General features: G+C 40.4%; 1 protein-coding gene across 1 annotated transcript in view; it reads left to right on the top strand.

The window, feature by feature from the left end:
* Positions 1-14,653, top strand: part of NDRG1 (N-myc downstream regulated 1) — a 40,423-nt gene that overhangs the window by 11,045 nt on the left and 14,725 nt on the right. The window contains exons 2-5 of the mRNA XM_063174461.1: positions 2,395-2,473; positions 5,109-5,144; positions 12,550-12,655; positions 14,060-14,180. Coding sequence (XP_063030531.1) covers positions 2,411-2,473; positions 5,109-5,144; positions 12,550-12,655; positions 14,060-14,180 — 326 coding nt within the window. The 5' untranslated portion in view covers positions 2,395-2,410. The remainder of the gene's footprint in view (positions 1-2,394; positions 2,474-5,108; positions 5,145-12,549; positions 12,656-14,059; positions 14,181-14,653) is intronic.

The following is a 14,653-nucleotide window of genomic DNA, read 5'->3' as shown; positions in this document are numbered from 1 at the left end:
GGTTGCAGTCGTGCAATCTGCTGGTCAGCACTTCCTAATGCCGGCGCTTTCGGAAACACAGAACAACAACTTTGAACTACTGTGAAAACAGGATTGTTTTTAAGGCTATAAAAAGCATCCATCTTGTTCTTTTTTGGCACAGTTTTTTTTTGCTCATTTGTAGTCAATGCTCTGAGTCCCTGAAAATCCAAAACTACCCCATGTAAACAGCTCTATTCCACATACAGTGGCCGTGGCTTTGTTCCCTGAGCAACTTCTTACTGGAAAACTGCAGGGACCTGCCTTCTTACTCTCCTCACCTTTGGGCAAACAATAGAAAAATCTCTTGCACTTCTAATCCCTATTGCAGAATTAGGTGCAATATTAAGGTAATTGTCTTAACAGAACTTGCTGAATTAAGAAAAAAAAAAAAGCTCTTGGGTGCAATTGCATATGACTATTTCAGTCTCCAAATATTGCAACAGCATTTATTTTTCCTCTCTGCTGTCTCCCATGGCCCACCATGTAGAATGGCAGACTACATAGAAGGCTGTAATCACAAAAACATGTAATGTTTGCTAAAATATCACTTGCTTTTTTTCAGAATTTTGCCTTTCTTTTTCCTGCTTATTCTTTATGATTAAAATTTGTAATGGACAAAATACAATGGAAAACCTGGAGAAAAGGGTGAATCAGAGTCACTTGAGTCCCCTGATTGTTAAAGTACCTCTGATGTCATCTTGTAAATTTGAACTACAAAGCACTAACACTAGGATTAGTTTTGGTTCTGTCTTCATGCCTCAACTGATGGTGTAAAATATTAATGAAAAATTTCTCTAAACTTAAAATCCACAGTCTAATTTTTACTTAAAATCTCCCCAACTGCATAGCCAGCAAGAAGAGTTCCTAAAGTCCAAAGCAATTTGAATGTGAATGGACACCCATGTTTTTCCAGCATTAACTCTTCTAGTCTGAGTGTGTCCCTTCATGGCTTTCTGCAGCATCCAGCTGTCCTGCAAAGTGTCACCAGAGCATCTTTGCCCAGGGACAAGTGCATTGAGTTAACCCATGAGGCAGAGTGAAAAATAATGCTGCTGCCACTGCCTGGATGCTCCTGTAGGCTTCACAGCCCTTCCTGAGCCATCAGGTCATTTATGTACACAGCATGATGGGCTTAAATCAGATTTAAGTCAGGAGATGGGGAATCATGCTTTAAAGAATCGATGTAAATTGTATTCTGTACTTCTATGCTTATTTTCAGAAAATAATTAGAATGTGTTCAGTTACACTTAATCAATAATTCCTTTAATATATTTCAGGCTTTTGGCTTGCTTTGAGTGCACTTAATCATATGCTTTACTTGAGACCATTCTAAAATTTTCTTAGGAAGTAAATATTTAATTTGTTTTACAATTGTGTAGATGTACAAAATTGGAAACTTATTTAAGATGCCTAAACCCTATATGATATGTATTTCCAGCAGACTAAAGGATATGTAGTAGATAGACTTTGACTTCCCTGTTTGCTGCTGCAGCAGTTCTGGGATCTCTTGAGAACTGCTCCTCATCATTCCTTAGAGCTTCACAGGGAGCAGCCTGCATGTGACTCTGGTCCCTTATCTTTGCCAAAGGAATGAGAAGATGACTCCCAGTCTGGGAAATGCAGAAGGTGCTCTGCGCCTGAGCATGACCTGTGACTCTGTTTGCCTTGGCCATCACCTCTGCTGTGCTTTGCTGTGTCTGGGTTCCCAGTTAAGCTTCTGCAGCTGAGGGCTGCACATCACAATGCCAGTCCTGTCCAAGAGCAGGATACAGCAGTCTTGTCCCTTCCTTTGACAGTCTTGAAAAAAGCATTATTGCATGAACCGTGTTGGTGTCCACTCTAAGGAGTCTCTGATTTTTATCTGTCCCGAAGAATGGAGCACATCAATCTGACAATAAAAAGATGCTAATGAGTGTCCAGTTTGATTTTCTCACTGTAAAAATCTGGGGAATAGTGAGGAAGCCTTTCATACACTGGAAAAAAAAAAAGGTTTTCAGAAACTGTTCGAGCACATTTCAACAGGCAGTCATGCAGATTCGGCTATGTCTTCTTTCACTCATGCAATGACAGTTTCCATGGTTCTCTCTGCTGTCCCTACCCTGTTTTCTTCAGCATTCTCTGCTTTGAAGCTGCCAAACTTCTTTTTGATCTTGCAGCCTTAGTATTTCTTTAATCTCATATTGTGCAGGAGTGTGTATATAAATAAACCAGGGAGGCATTTTACAAGAGATTTACAATCTTCTAGCAGAGGTCTTTTAAACTATAACCTGAAAGAGTGGGGCATTGTGGGGGCTGGGTGGAGCAGGATCTTTTCTTGTTCCTGTATTTGATCTTTGATGCAAGCTGAGAACAAATCTCTTTTCCTCTTTGCAGATATCAGCTACTGACCATGTCAACAGAGTTCCAGGATGCTCACCTTGCAGAGGTGAAACCTCTGGTGGAGAAGGAGGAGGTAATTAATCTAAAGCTTTTCAGAGCTTCTGTGTTTTCTGTCATGACTGCTTTTGGAACTGCATGTGTGTTCTTAGATTGCCTTGAACATATTGTGTGGAAGAAGAAAAGAAAAACTGGAGATAGAATAAGAATAGTTCATTGGGTTGGTTTTTTAAATAATGCAAAACTGACCCTAATTATTTGTTCTTGTTTGGTTTTATTATTTTAATATGATGGTGACATTTTCTTCTTCTCTTATTAATGACAGCTCTGGGTGTCTTTATCTGTATCAAATGATGCCAATTGGGCAATCTCGTGTACATGCCTCTACAACTACACATTTCTCAGTGTAAAGACAGACTTTGCTCTGTCAGCTGCCTCTCTCAGAGAGAGCCTTTTCATTTCCTTTGGGCACAGCTGAATCCAGAGGTAGAGCTGAGCCCCTTCTTGTCCTGAGTGCACTGAACTATGAGTTGCAGCCAGCTGGGTGTGTGCAACCCACAGACTGTTTCAGCCCCTGGGGTTACAGCACAGAAACATCATCCTAGCCTTTTATTTTTTTTTTTTTAACCTGTTGTACTACTTTCCACTATTTATTGGACTTTTTTTTTAAACCCTATCAACAACATCTGGATTCAGTGTCTGACTCTTGGTAGCCATACTCTGTGCTTTGGTAAGTTCATGGCAAAAAATTCACTGTAATACGTAAAGAAACATCTCAGTGTTTTCTTGAAACAAAACTAAGATTTTCTCTTGTTCCCAATGACATTTTTTTCTTGACAATCATTTATATAAATGTGCTGGGGTTTTTTTCTGGTCTTATACACTAGAATTCATTGCTTTATCTACTGCTTTCTTTTTTATTCCCTCCCTCTTTTATGTAAACACTTCAGAAAATAATTCCCACTTGTGACTGCAGTGAAATGGCTAGAGAAACTTTAAACACAGCTCTTTGCCAAGGACATTGCATGAAAGCAGAGCTTGTTTGGATACCACTGAATGCAGTGCTCAAACTTTTCAGCAGCTAAGACCCCTTTTTAATGCCCATATTGTTCAGAACTACCAAAGCAAAGGAGATTCTAAGATTCAGAAATCCTGTTGGTACTGGAATATGTTTGCTTCTAAGTTCAGAAATATCTTAAAATACTGATTAACTTCCTGGGATTTGGTTCCTCGTGGGCCAAAAGTTGGAATCTTAACAAGGAGCCCTATATACTGTTGTTCATGAGGTTGCCTTAAATTTTGTCTGCATAGCGAAAACTAGGACAGAGTTTGATTTCTTCTGTGATCATTTTAACATAGGTGAAAGATGTTAATTTGTTCTGAAAAAGTGGAAAACGTTGCCTTGAATGATGCTCAGCACCTATTGAGATGAACAGGGGAGCTGGTTTTGAGTGGGTTATTGGGTGAGGCTCTCTGGAGTTGTGTCCTGGCTTGCTGTGCTTGGGTTTCTGCTGCAGCCAAGTCTTTGTTCCCGAGCAATGATCACCTCTATTTCATATGCTGTTGGTGCAGGTGCCAAATGCACTTATTCCTTTCAGCCCTCAGTCCCATGGGAGCAAACAGTGGCTGAAATGTTTTGTTTAAAAGATCATGAGACCAACAATACAGTAAGAGTGAAACACAGCATATTGTCTAAAGCTAAGGCTGTGCAAAATGATTTCTGCTCGCTTAGATCTTAGGTAGTTGTTTACATGTCCAAAATTTTGCCTAAAAGTTACAACTGAGAATTACAGTTTGTACTGCAGTGCTTGAGGGTCCCTCGGAAAGTACCTGTGGTGCTTCTGACATCTGTCCTTACTTTATCTGGGCTTCTGAGGCTGAGTGACCTCCTTGCCAAGATTCTAAGCTTTCCTTTTTAACTCAATATTATTTTTCAAGCTTTGGCCTTTTGCACTTTGCAGCATAAAGTGTTTGCTTGGCTGCTCTTCCCTCTATTTTCTTTCTCCAGTGGAAATAGGAGTTTGACTCTTTTCTTCTCCCTTAACAAAAGGAGCTAACTATAAGACATTTCCTCCTTTGAAGCTATAAGCCTTGGGGAGGTGGGGAGGTTGTCACCTAATTCCTTTCCTGGTGGAGACCCTTGACAGGTGCAGGAAATTGTCAGCGGCAGCTATGGCAGGTGACAGGGTGGAATGGACCTCTGTGTGTCCAGCCTGCTTCCCAAACACTGCAATGATGGATTTTGGCTGGAATAAAACCCTTCCCACTTTCCACATCACGGAACCAAGTGCCAGTAATGACTGCTTAACTGAGTTCCAAGTGTTCAGTGCATTCTTGAACTGAGACTTCCCACCCCAGGCAGGACTGAGGCTGTTTGGCTGTCCCATGGCTACAATAAGTGATGCAGAAAAGTTCAGTTTTACTGCTCCTTGTGAATGTATTGCTCAGAAATTTAACAATAACTGAGGATGCAGCAGCTTTTGGCCTTCATTTTGCTGGTCTGTAATCTAGTATTTTACTGCTTTCATTTCTTCATGAAGATTAGTGGCTTTAAAAGCTCTTGGGTGAATTTTGATGCTCGTCAGAAGAGCTTTCATTGAATGGACAGAGAGAGCTCTCAGCTGCAGAACTGGGGGGCTAGAACACATATCCAAGCATAGATTTCCACAGCTCCAACTTACTTCCATTAATGTTTTCAAATCTCTTCACAGGCCATCACTCGCCTCCTTCCAGACTTTGATGTTCAGGCAAGTAAAACTATTATTCTTTCTTTTTTTGATTCTTCCATTTATTTTCTTTTTGCATGAAGGGAGATTGAATTGACATTTGAGAAAACAGCAAGATGTGACCAGAACGGCCTGCCTGCTTGCCAGGAATGCTGTTACTGTGGGAGAGGGTTCTGAATGGGGCTGTGCTGTGGCCATGTGAAGGGGACCACAGGGGGCCTTTTCAGGCTAGAGCTGAGAAAGTTTCGGTCAAAGGGGGTGGCTGGTTTGCAAGCAGTTCTGTTCTTGCTAGGAGAATGAGAATCTTCAGCAGTGGTGGTGAAAACAATATATTCCCCTCCCACATGGGCACACACTTCCCCCAGTTAATTTGCTTTCATTAGCAGTGAGCGTGCATTTCCTCAGAGGAAACGTTCCTCTGGATGAATCCCATTATGCTGTTGAAATTTTCCAAAATATTCCTGAAGCCTGTGGGGTGGTGGAAGGTGCTGAACAATCAGTATTGTCAGTAAAAGGAGTGATGATATTTCTATATTTTTATTTCGAGACAGAGCATGCAAGTTCATAGCACAGCACTAGGTCACATGGAGGCCCTTCACTTTCCCTGAGTGTCACGCTTTTGACAGATGACTTGGTCACTCTCCTGCCATTTTATTGTCATTTGGGCTTTTGACTGAGAAGTTTGTCCTTGCTGATTCTTAGCTGAGACCAAGGAATTGCATGGCTGCAGGAGCCAGGCTGGCATGAGCTGGGATGGAGATCAGGGAGGGTGAACCTGCCCTGATGCTCAGTGTGAGTGCTGTTTTCCCACCTGAGATCAGGGAGGGTGAACCTGCCCTGATGCTCAGTGTGAGTGCTGTTTTCCCACCTGAGATCAGGGAGGGTGAACCTGCCCTGATGATCAGTGTGAGTGCTGTTTTCCCCCTGCTGAGGATGAGGATTCTGTCCTGGGAACAGAGGCTCACTGGGTGTCTCATTTTTATCAAGGTGTGTAGAAATGGAAGCAGACTGTGCAGAACCAGGGAAAGCTATTCAATTGTTCTAGTCTCTGTCCAGGTCCTTGAAGGAAATAACCCTTTTCTACTTTATTGAATGTTGTGTTTTATTAGCACCTGTCTATATTTTTAATCAATGTTGTTCCATTTTCTTAAAAAATACAGCCCAAATTTGAGACTTTTCCTTGGAAACCAAGTGAGACAGCTCTCTTGAATTTTTTTCATCTTTCAATGTTTCTTACTTCTACAACAAAGCTGTAGTTTACACTAATCCTGCATCTTGCCCCTATTTTTTCTAATGAAATCTACTGCCTGAGGTCTTGATAAATGTAAGTTAAGATTGTCACCACACAGCTTCTGGCAGGGCTGTGCACAGCACAGGAGAAGCTTTCTGTTGGTTCCAGATTGATCACTTGGTCTAAATAAATTGAATCCCAGATTAAGTCTGCTAACAGGAATACTACAGTCTTTTGATTAAGAATCCAGAAGTGACCCATATTTCATTTCTATTCTTGGAATAAATTGCTTGGTTTGTAAACCATGTGTATATATAGATTGTTTTAACTTGCAAGATCAAATTCTCTAAGCCTTTTTGCTTTTTTTTCCTCTCCATGTTTTGAATTAACTATCACTAATCCAGAGCAGTGGTTCTTGTCATTTAGCTATGTTCTGCCAGCTCTTACTTTTTTTAATGATCTATCTTTGTTAAGAGTTTAATCTTTGGTTGTTCTAGTTCAAGAAAAATGTGGAATAAGTCTCAATGCATTTTGTTAAGAATTGTGACTGCAAAGGAGACCTTTCTTTGGTCCTTAAAGCCACAAGTACCCTCCCTGTGCTTCTTGAAGTTCTTTTGTGGTTGATTTGTGGAAAAAGTGGTTTGGAGCTGCTATGAGAGATTTGATTGCTTAGTTCATTAGAGAAATTCCTGTGTGGCCCTAGAGGACCCAGGTCACTCAGGACTGAGTGAGGCTGAAGCTCTTAGGGAGCAACTTCTCCTATGAACTACTTGGGAAGAGGATGGACCTGACCAGGGAAGGAAGTTGTTGGTGCTTGGCAGGATGGAGCTTCTTATTTAATGCCTGTGTATGGATGTGGATGTCCACTATATCCACTGCAAGTTCCTCCATCCTTCTGGGAGCAAGTTAAGCAGTGTCCAGTTAATGACTTTGTTTCTGCCACTAGTGAAAAGAGCTGTCTGTGACGTGTTTCCTTTCCAAAAGTAAATTTTACCTAGTTAGTCAGATCTGGAAAAATTAGATTCTTACCTCACATGCAGTTCTAGACAGACTGGAGTTAAACACAGCTTTCCATTTTTAGAGTATGCCCTTTATAGTGGTATATTGCCCTTCTGAAAGCACATGTTGCAAGGCATGTGTGTGGTTATTCTCTGGAGGAAAGTCTTTGTGAAGTTACTAGGGGATGGCCAAGACAAGAGATAAAAGAGCTGACAGCTCTGAGCTGCCTCCAGTCAGCAATTTGTCTGTTATGATGTCTGTGGCACCCCCTGAAAATTGCAGTAAAGGTCTCCCGTGTCTCAAGCAGGGAATGTTCCTGGCCAAACCTGGTTTAGGATAATTGATGATAAACGGTGCAGGGCACTGTGCCCTGGGTGCCTGTGTTGTCTTCATGCCAAGCACATTTTAATTGCATTTCCAGTTTGATATATGTGTGTAGTCTCTAGCTCAGTAGCTTTGGAGGCAGTGGAGCCCTGGCTCCTCTCACTGTGCATATTCCTCCTCCCAGCTGTGTTTCAGTCCATCAGGACTCTGCTTCCTCAGTGGCTCAGCAGAACTTGGTGCTCCAAGTTCTGGTGTGGCAGCTGCAGAGATGAGTTTGTCCCCTGCACTCGTGGCCATCTGTATCCATAGGCAGGAAAGATCTGTTTCTGCCTTGCTTCCTCCTCCTCCTGCCTGTTGATGGAGAAGGGAAGAGCTGCAGGGGGGATGAATCAGCTGGAGCAGCCGGCAGGAGGGGTGGGATTCCCAGGTTTGGGGCATTGCAGTGTGCTGTGTGCATTTCCTCATCCTTTGGGACCCTGAAGGGAAGGGAAGGGGGTGGCTGTGGTTTGCATCACCAGAGTGAGAGCAGAGCAGGGTGACCCCTGCTAATCGGACTAGGAAGGATCCCTGGGCAGAGCTGTCGCAATGACCTGCGTCAGTTCCTGCTGCAAAGTTTTTGTTCTTGGCTTCCACCTTAGCAGGGTCACTTACGTTTACATCTGAAGTATCATTCTTATTAATGTACCTGACTCCCTGCCTGATTTTGGGAAACCTTTTTCTTAATATTGCTAATTCAGAATAGAAATGTTAACTAATAAAAAAAAAAAAAAAAGGAAATGTGGGCTTTGGGGTTTTAGGAAAAAACAAGCATAAGATTAATTGAAATTATGTTTTAGAGTAAAAAAAAATCTATTGAGAAAATGCTAAAGAACTTCAGGGCAAAGGGAGTTTGAAATTCAACATTGAAATAACACATTGAATTCCCAAATAATTTTAATCTCCAAGAAATTGAAAAAGAAAAGTGAAAAAATAGCTTATACAGGTATTGCTATAATAAAGCTTTTAAGTAATAAGCATTTAAAATATACTTGCTCCTAGAAATTTAAAAGCTATTTAAATCTACTTTAAAAGCTCCAAAGCTTTTCCCTCAGTTCTAAGGCAAGAGAAGGGAGGTGTATTTGACAGTCATAATATCATGAATTAAAATAAAAGCATGAGATTTTAATTGAGGATTAAGTATATTTGAAAGCTTTAAAATAATCTTGATGGAATGCAGTATTGTACTTAAAATATAAAACATGACGTATTTAGCAAAATGTGCAGTGTGCATATGCAGTTTTCCTTTTTAGATATCTGAGATATTTTGGTCGTGTATTCCATACTTGAGAAAACAACTTGTTCATAAACATGTTTCTCCATCCATGTCTTACTTACCCAGGGTAGAGGGGAAGGAATTACTGTGCCCTCCTGTGTGATAACAAATTGTCTTCTCCTTCAAACCTCATAAAAAAAATTAAAAGGTCACTTGAAGCAAAAATAAAATCTATTTTAGGATCTACCAGCTCCTCCAAACTGAGACAGCCTCCCTTAAATTGCACATATTGAAAGTATTTTTATGTGTGTGTTTAGTGCACTGAGATAAGACTGCACCTCTGTTAAAGTGAGAGATGTGAACAGATGGTGTGTTTGTCTTTATCCTTCTATCGGATTAGTGTACCTTGGATTTTTTTCCAAGACAGTGTTTTAATACAAATCAGTTGGTGAAGAGCCTCTTACTATAATGTTGATGTTGATTGGGATGTGCTGCCATCTGTTTTCAGTGCTCTGCATTTTGAAAACATCCATCCCTACATCACGTAGACAAATCTCTTGATCTTTAATAGGATCAATAGGGATGTGAAGTTGTTGATGTCACCAAACAAACTGGTTTGAATTGATTGTTTTTTAGAACCTTGTGTGCATTTCCCATTAAGAACTTGTGCTACAGGAAAACAGCACAACCCTATTGAATTAGGGGAGTCTCACTGGGACAATAACGAGGAATTGAGCCAATTGTTGAACTGACTGTGTTGTGCCACTTATTGGGAGCGTGGTCACCTGTTGTCTCTGAGCTATTTTTAGCTGACACTGAGTTTGAACTGGATCCAGGTTTCCAGTTCCGGAAGAGTTCTCTGTGGCAGTCAGTGGGATGTGCAGGTTCAAGGGTTTGGTTTTGTCTACCATGAACAGACCTTTTCTTTCATGCATGAAGGAGGTTGATCCTGAATCTTGAAAGTGCTCCCTGCAAAGAAAACAAGTCCTGGATTTTCACTGTTGTTACTGGAAAGCTCTAGCAATAAAATCTGATTATATGAAATGCCTATTAGTCTCTAACTGAGGAGAAAATAATTTCAATATTCCACACTCAGCAGGCGGTGTGTTACACAATAATGCTTACTCTCATTACAGTGCTGAGGTTGCCAAATTATTATTTCTTTAATTAGCTAAGCATAAGAAAGTAGAATGTGGAAAATATAAATTGCCATCATTATTAATTTCATGTATTATTAATTGCTATATACTGGCACTGCAAATCTCTTTAGGACTATTATATAATGAAAGTACCCAAATATATATTAATGATATAGAATGTTACTGGGGCTCTGAGCAATCTGATTTAGTGGGTGGCATCCCTGCCCACAGCAGGGAGTTGGAATTAGATGATATTTAACATCCCCTCCAGCCCAAGCCTTTCTATAATTATATTTTAATAGTATATGTTAATGAACCACCCAATGTATAATGTACAACACCATATTTTCCACCAAAAGCTGAACTTGATGACATTTGTGGGTGATGTAGGAATTCTGTAAACTAAATGTTGCTGATCTACTTTGGAAATACTAGATATCAAGCATTTAAAAGGCCTTGTTTTTTTTTTTTTGGTTCAGAATCATTGTGATTTAGACTAATTTTTCATTATTTTGCATTTACTGAAAAGTTTAATCCTGGCTTTTAGGAAAGAACTCAATTCTGATTCAATTTAGCATAAGTTTGGGGTGTTTTCAGCATTTCACGTAACAAAACATTAAATGAAGGTAAACGTCTCAATCTGATGGAAACAGCAACAGGAAAGGCTGTGCTAAATCCCAGGTCAGAAATTTGGCACTTTGTACATTGTGTGGCAAGGACTTAGTTCATCTTTGATGTCTGACCTCTGAGTACATTCTTCCCCTGGTCAAACCTGGCTCAAATCCTATTTAAGAGTGACATCCTCGTGATTGAGTCTGTTTTGGTTTCCCAGCTGGGCATGATGGGAGTCATAAGCCTATGTAGGAGAGCAGCTTGTCTATATAACCCAGTTCCCTGCTGGGGCAAAATAAAAACCTGCCACCCGTCCTCTGTGTGACTCGCTGGATTTGTCACCCTGTTTTGCCTAAGGATGGTCCTAGATGTGGAAGATACAGCTTACCTGATAAGTAATGCAGTGAGTATGCAGAGGAATGAGTCTCTGAGGAGACAGAGAATCTGAAAATTAGAGTTTTGGGGTGTAGTTCAGAGAGCAGTGATGTCTTGTGTGCAAGGGGGGATAGATCGTGATTTACTGCCTCAGTTGTAACTTAAAACTGATGTAATTGTGCAATTAAAAGAAAAATACGTGAAATGTAGAATGGTGTTGCCTAGAATCTTTATTTGCAACAAAATGTGCAGGGCATTCCTTGTATCAAATTAAGGAGCTGAGATTTAGATGGAATTATTACTTCAGATATTGGAACGTAATCAAACTTTTTAAAAAGATTTTTTGCAGAGGCTGTACATCTCTGATATCTCCGGGATAATTTTTTGATAGATTTGAATTTAACTTGGACTTTGCCTCCAAGTGTTACTGCATGGAACAAGTCAAACAAGCCCTGCAGCAGTAGGCAGTGCACTGCACTGAATGCCATGGATCATATCTGTGTCCTGTGCTGTAAATAAAGGATTCTGGGGAGATGCAAAGACTGGCTACTGCCTCTGTAATCCCTTGATTGTTATGTGAATATAGCCATACTGTAAATAAGTGTCAGAAATAACTGTTGGTTTGGGATTCCTTTGATACATGTTGGCAAAATACTGAATTGTTTATACCCATCTGAAGTTCAAGTGGAAAAGAAACAAAAAACTGTTCCATCTATTGTGTTAAGTCACATCTGATTTAGAGACTCAAAAGATGGTGCTCATGGGGACTTTGGTTTGTTAATGAACGTGTCCTTGACTTTGAGATCAGTAAGCAGTATAAACTCCTGTTATGCCAAATAATAGCAGTTTACATTTTAATCTTTTTTTCTGGTAGCCATCAGAGTAATGTTGTGGTAATTTTGTTCTAATAGGAAACTTTATACAGTTGGGTTTATGCTCAGGTCTGTACATCACAACCCATAAAACAAACACATGTGGCTGCTGATTTTATTGGGGAGACTGCTGCAATCACAAGGCTTCACAGTGTAATAAATCCTTATGGCAGATAAGCATGTTCAAGCTGCTTAATGCTACTTTCTTTGGGGAATAGTCATTTTCTCAGCTAGAGTTCTTTTCTAGAAATCAGAAATATTTTATCTTAGTGACTTGTACTTTTGCAAATGTTGAGCGTCATAGTTGTAAGCTCTTGGTATTCTAGGTGTCATTACAACAAAACTGCTTTCTTTGTTTTCTTATTCTGCCTTTTAATGTGGTTAAAAACTGTTAAACTGTTCCCTCAGCATCTGGTTAGAGCTAGCAGCTTGAGTGCTTCTGTAATTGTCTGTGGAGGAGGTGACATCAAATGTGAAATGTACCATGGGGCAGAACGGGGGGTGTCATGGTGGGATTGCAGGGCAGACCCTGGTGTGGGGCAGGACCTGTGCTTGTGGTCCATCAGGGTCTGCTGCAGGAGCACTTAGACAAGCCCTGACAGGCTGCTGTTGTCCCTGGCAGGAGCAGGATGTGGAGACTGTGCACGGCTCCGTGCGGGTCACCATGTGCGGCACTCCACGCGGGAACCGCCCGGCCATCCTCACCTACCACGACATCGGCCTCAACCGTAAGTGGGCTCTGCTTGCAGCTGCACAGCTCCTGGGACAGCTCTGCCAGGCAGCAGCAGTGCTTGGGAAACCCTCCCCAGCTCCTTGCTTCTTTGAGTGCCCTGGAAGCTGTTAGATGGTACTTAACCCTTACAGCAAGTGTAGTTCTCAGATTATTTTTTTTATCCTTGCTCAGTAAATAATTGGAATACTTTAAAGGATCTCTGGTAGTTCACAATTATTGTGTATTAATGCTGTAAAAATCTCAAGGGGAGGCTGATGGTGTATTGCCGACAGGACTGGAAAAAGAACTCTGCTGGGGCTTTGGGTCCTGTCTGATCAGCAGCCTTGTGCTGCTTGGGTTTTTATACAAGTCAGTATGAAATGAGTGCTGGCTTTGTGTCCTTAGCCAGCATTAGGAAAAAAAACTTGAGGTGCCTTTTATCTTATCTGTCATATGATGAGTTAATAGCCAGACCTGCCCTAGTTTGTTCTTTTGTCAGTCCTATTTGTTACACACAGTTCATGGTTTCTTAATCAGTTATCAATATTTAAAAGCACCTGCTAATCTTTATGGGCTGGCTATTGCAAGGGGGTGAATATTACTATTAAGACAAAAAAAAAGCTTCATTTATTTCCAGGAAACACATTGCCATTGTGTTTCCTGGAAGTGTCATTAATTTTGATTTTCAATGAATCAGCACAGAGAATCTATAACTTAGCTTTAAATTACACCTTTTTCCTTTCCAAAGTTGTTCTGGATTTGCATATTCTTCTGGAGTTGATTTAAGCTAAAATTATTTTATATTCTGCCAAAATTTTGCATGTGTGTTTTGTGAGGACATTCAGAAGCACACAGAGTGCTGAACCATTTTCTAGGCATCTCAAAGATGGTGCTTTCCACCCCAGAAGGAAAAATATGCTAATCCTCTCCCTGTATTAATATTGCTTAAAAATCAGAAATCATATCATCTCAAGCCCTGGAGCCTACAGCACTGAGTATCCCAAAAAGATGCTTTTGTCTTGAGCTGCAGGAGTTGATCACATAATGTTCTATTCGTAATATTTGGGCAAAAGCACAAGTCACAATCTTAGCCTTGAATATTTTTCCCTCAATTTGTGTTGACACAACTAAAGAAAAAAAAGAAAACAGACAAGGAAATGGATCATTTAATCTAAGACGAATGGGATGAATATCCTTGGCTAAATTTTGTTAGTATTTTAACTTTTGCATAAAGGATATTTTTTTTAGGAATTAGGCGTACCAAGTAAATACTTCTAGTAGGTACAAAAATAAGATGGAAAACCTTAGCTGACCTGATTGATTCAACTTTTTATTAACCTGATTAATAAATTATTTTTGTAGCTGCAAACTTAGTATTTCCATCAGCATAATTATTTAATATTTTCTTTTTCTTCCCAAGATAAAACATGTTTCAATCCTCTCTTCAACTTTGAGGATATGCAGGAAATCACCCAGCACTTTGCAGTCTGCCATGTGGATGCACCTGGCCAGCAGGATGGAGCACCATCTTTCCAGGCTGGGTGAGTTGTCAGGGAATCAGCCCATGCTTTCATTGTTACCTTCTTTTTGGGAAAAGAGAGTCTTGAGCTGCAGTTTCATTAAAAAGTAATTGCACTAAGCACAGTAGTTGGCTTTTGAACTTAAATCCTGACTCTGTTTCTAAAGCAGTGGAGTTTTGGAAGCTGTTTTGTTGTGCCCGTTCACATCAGACTTGGTGGCTGCAATTCTGTGTTTTAGCTCTGCTAACTTGTAAAGCAGTTCCTTGACAGATATCTACATCTTGTAAATTTAAGTATTGACTTAGCTTGTTTTGTAATGACACCCTGAATATAAATACTGAATGAATACTAAACAAGACAGGCATTAACCTCTACATCATCTCATTGTAAATCTGTGGTCTTCATGAAGTGGCAGCATGGTAGATGTTAAGTTGATAACCCACCTGGAAAATGCAGGTTGTTGGGCAGTAACAGGGTGATGATGACCCCCACAG

This window comes from Melospiza melodia, chromosome 1 (genome assembly GCF_035770615.1).
Source record: "Melospiza melodia melodia isolate bMelMel2 chromosome 1, bMelMel2.pri, whole genome shotgun sequence".
NCBI lineage: Eukaryota > Metazoa > Chordata > Aves > Passeriformes > Passerellidae > Melospiza > Melospiza melodia.
The sequence above is the reverse complement of the archived record's forward strand: the minus strand, read 5'-3'. Positions and strand labels throughout refer to the sequence as shown.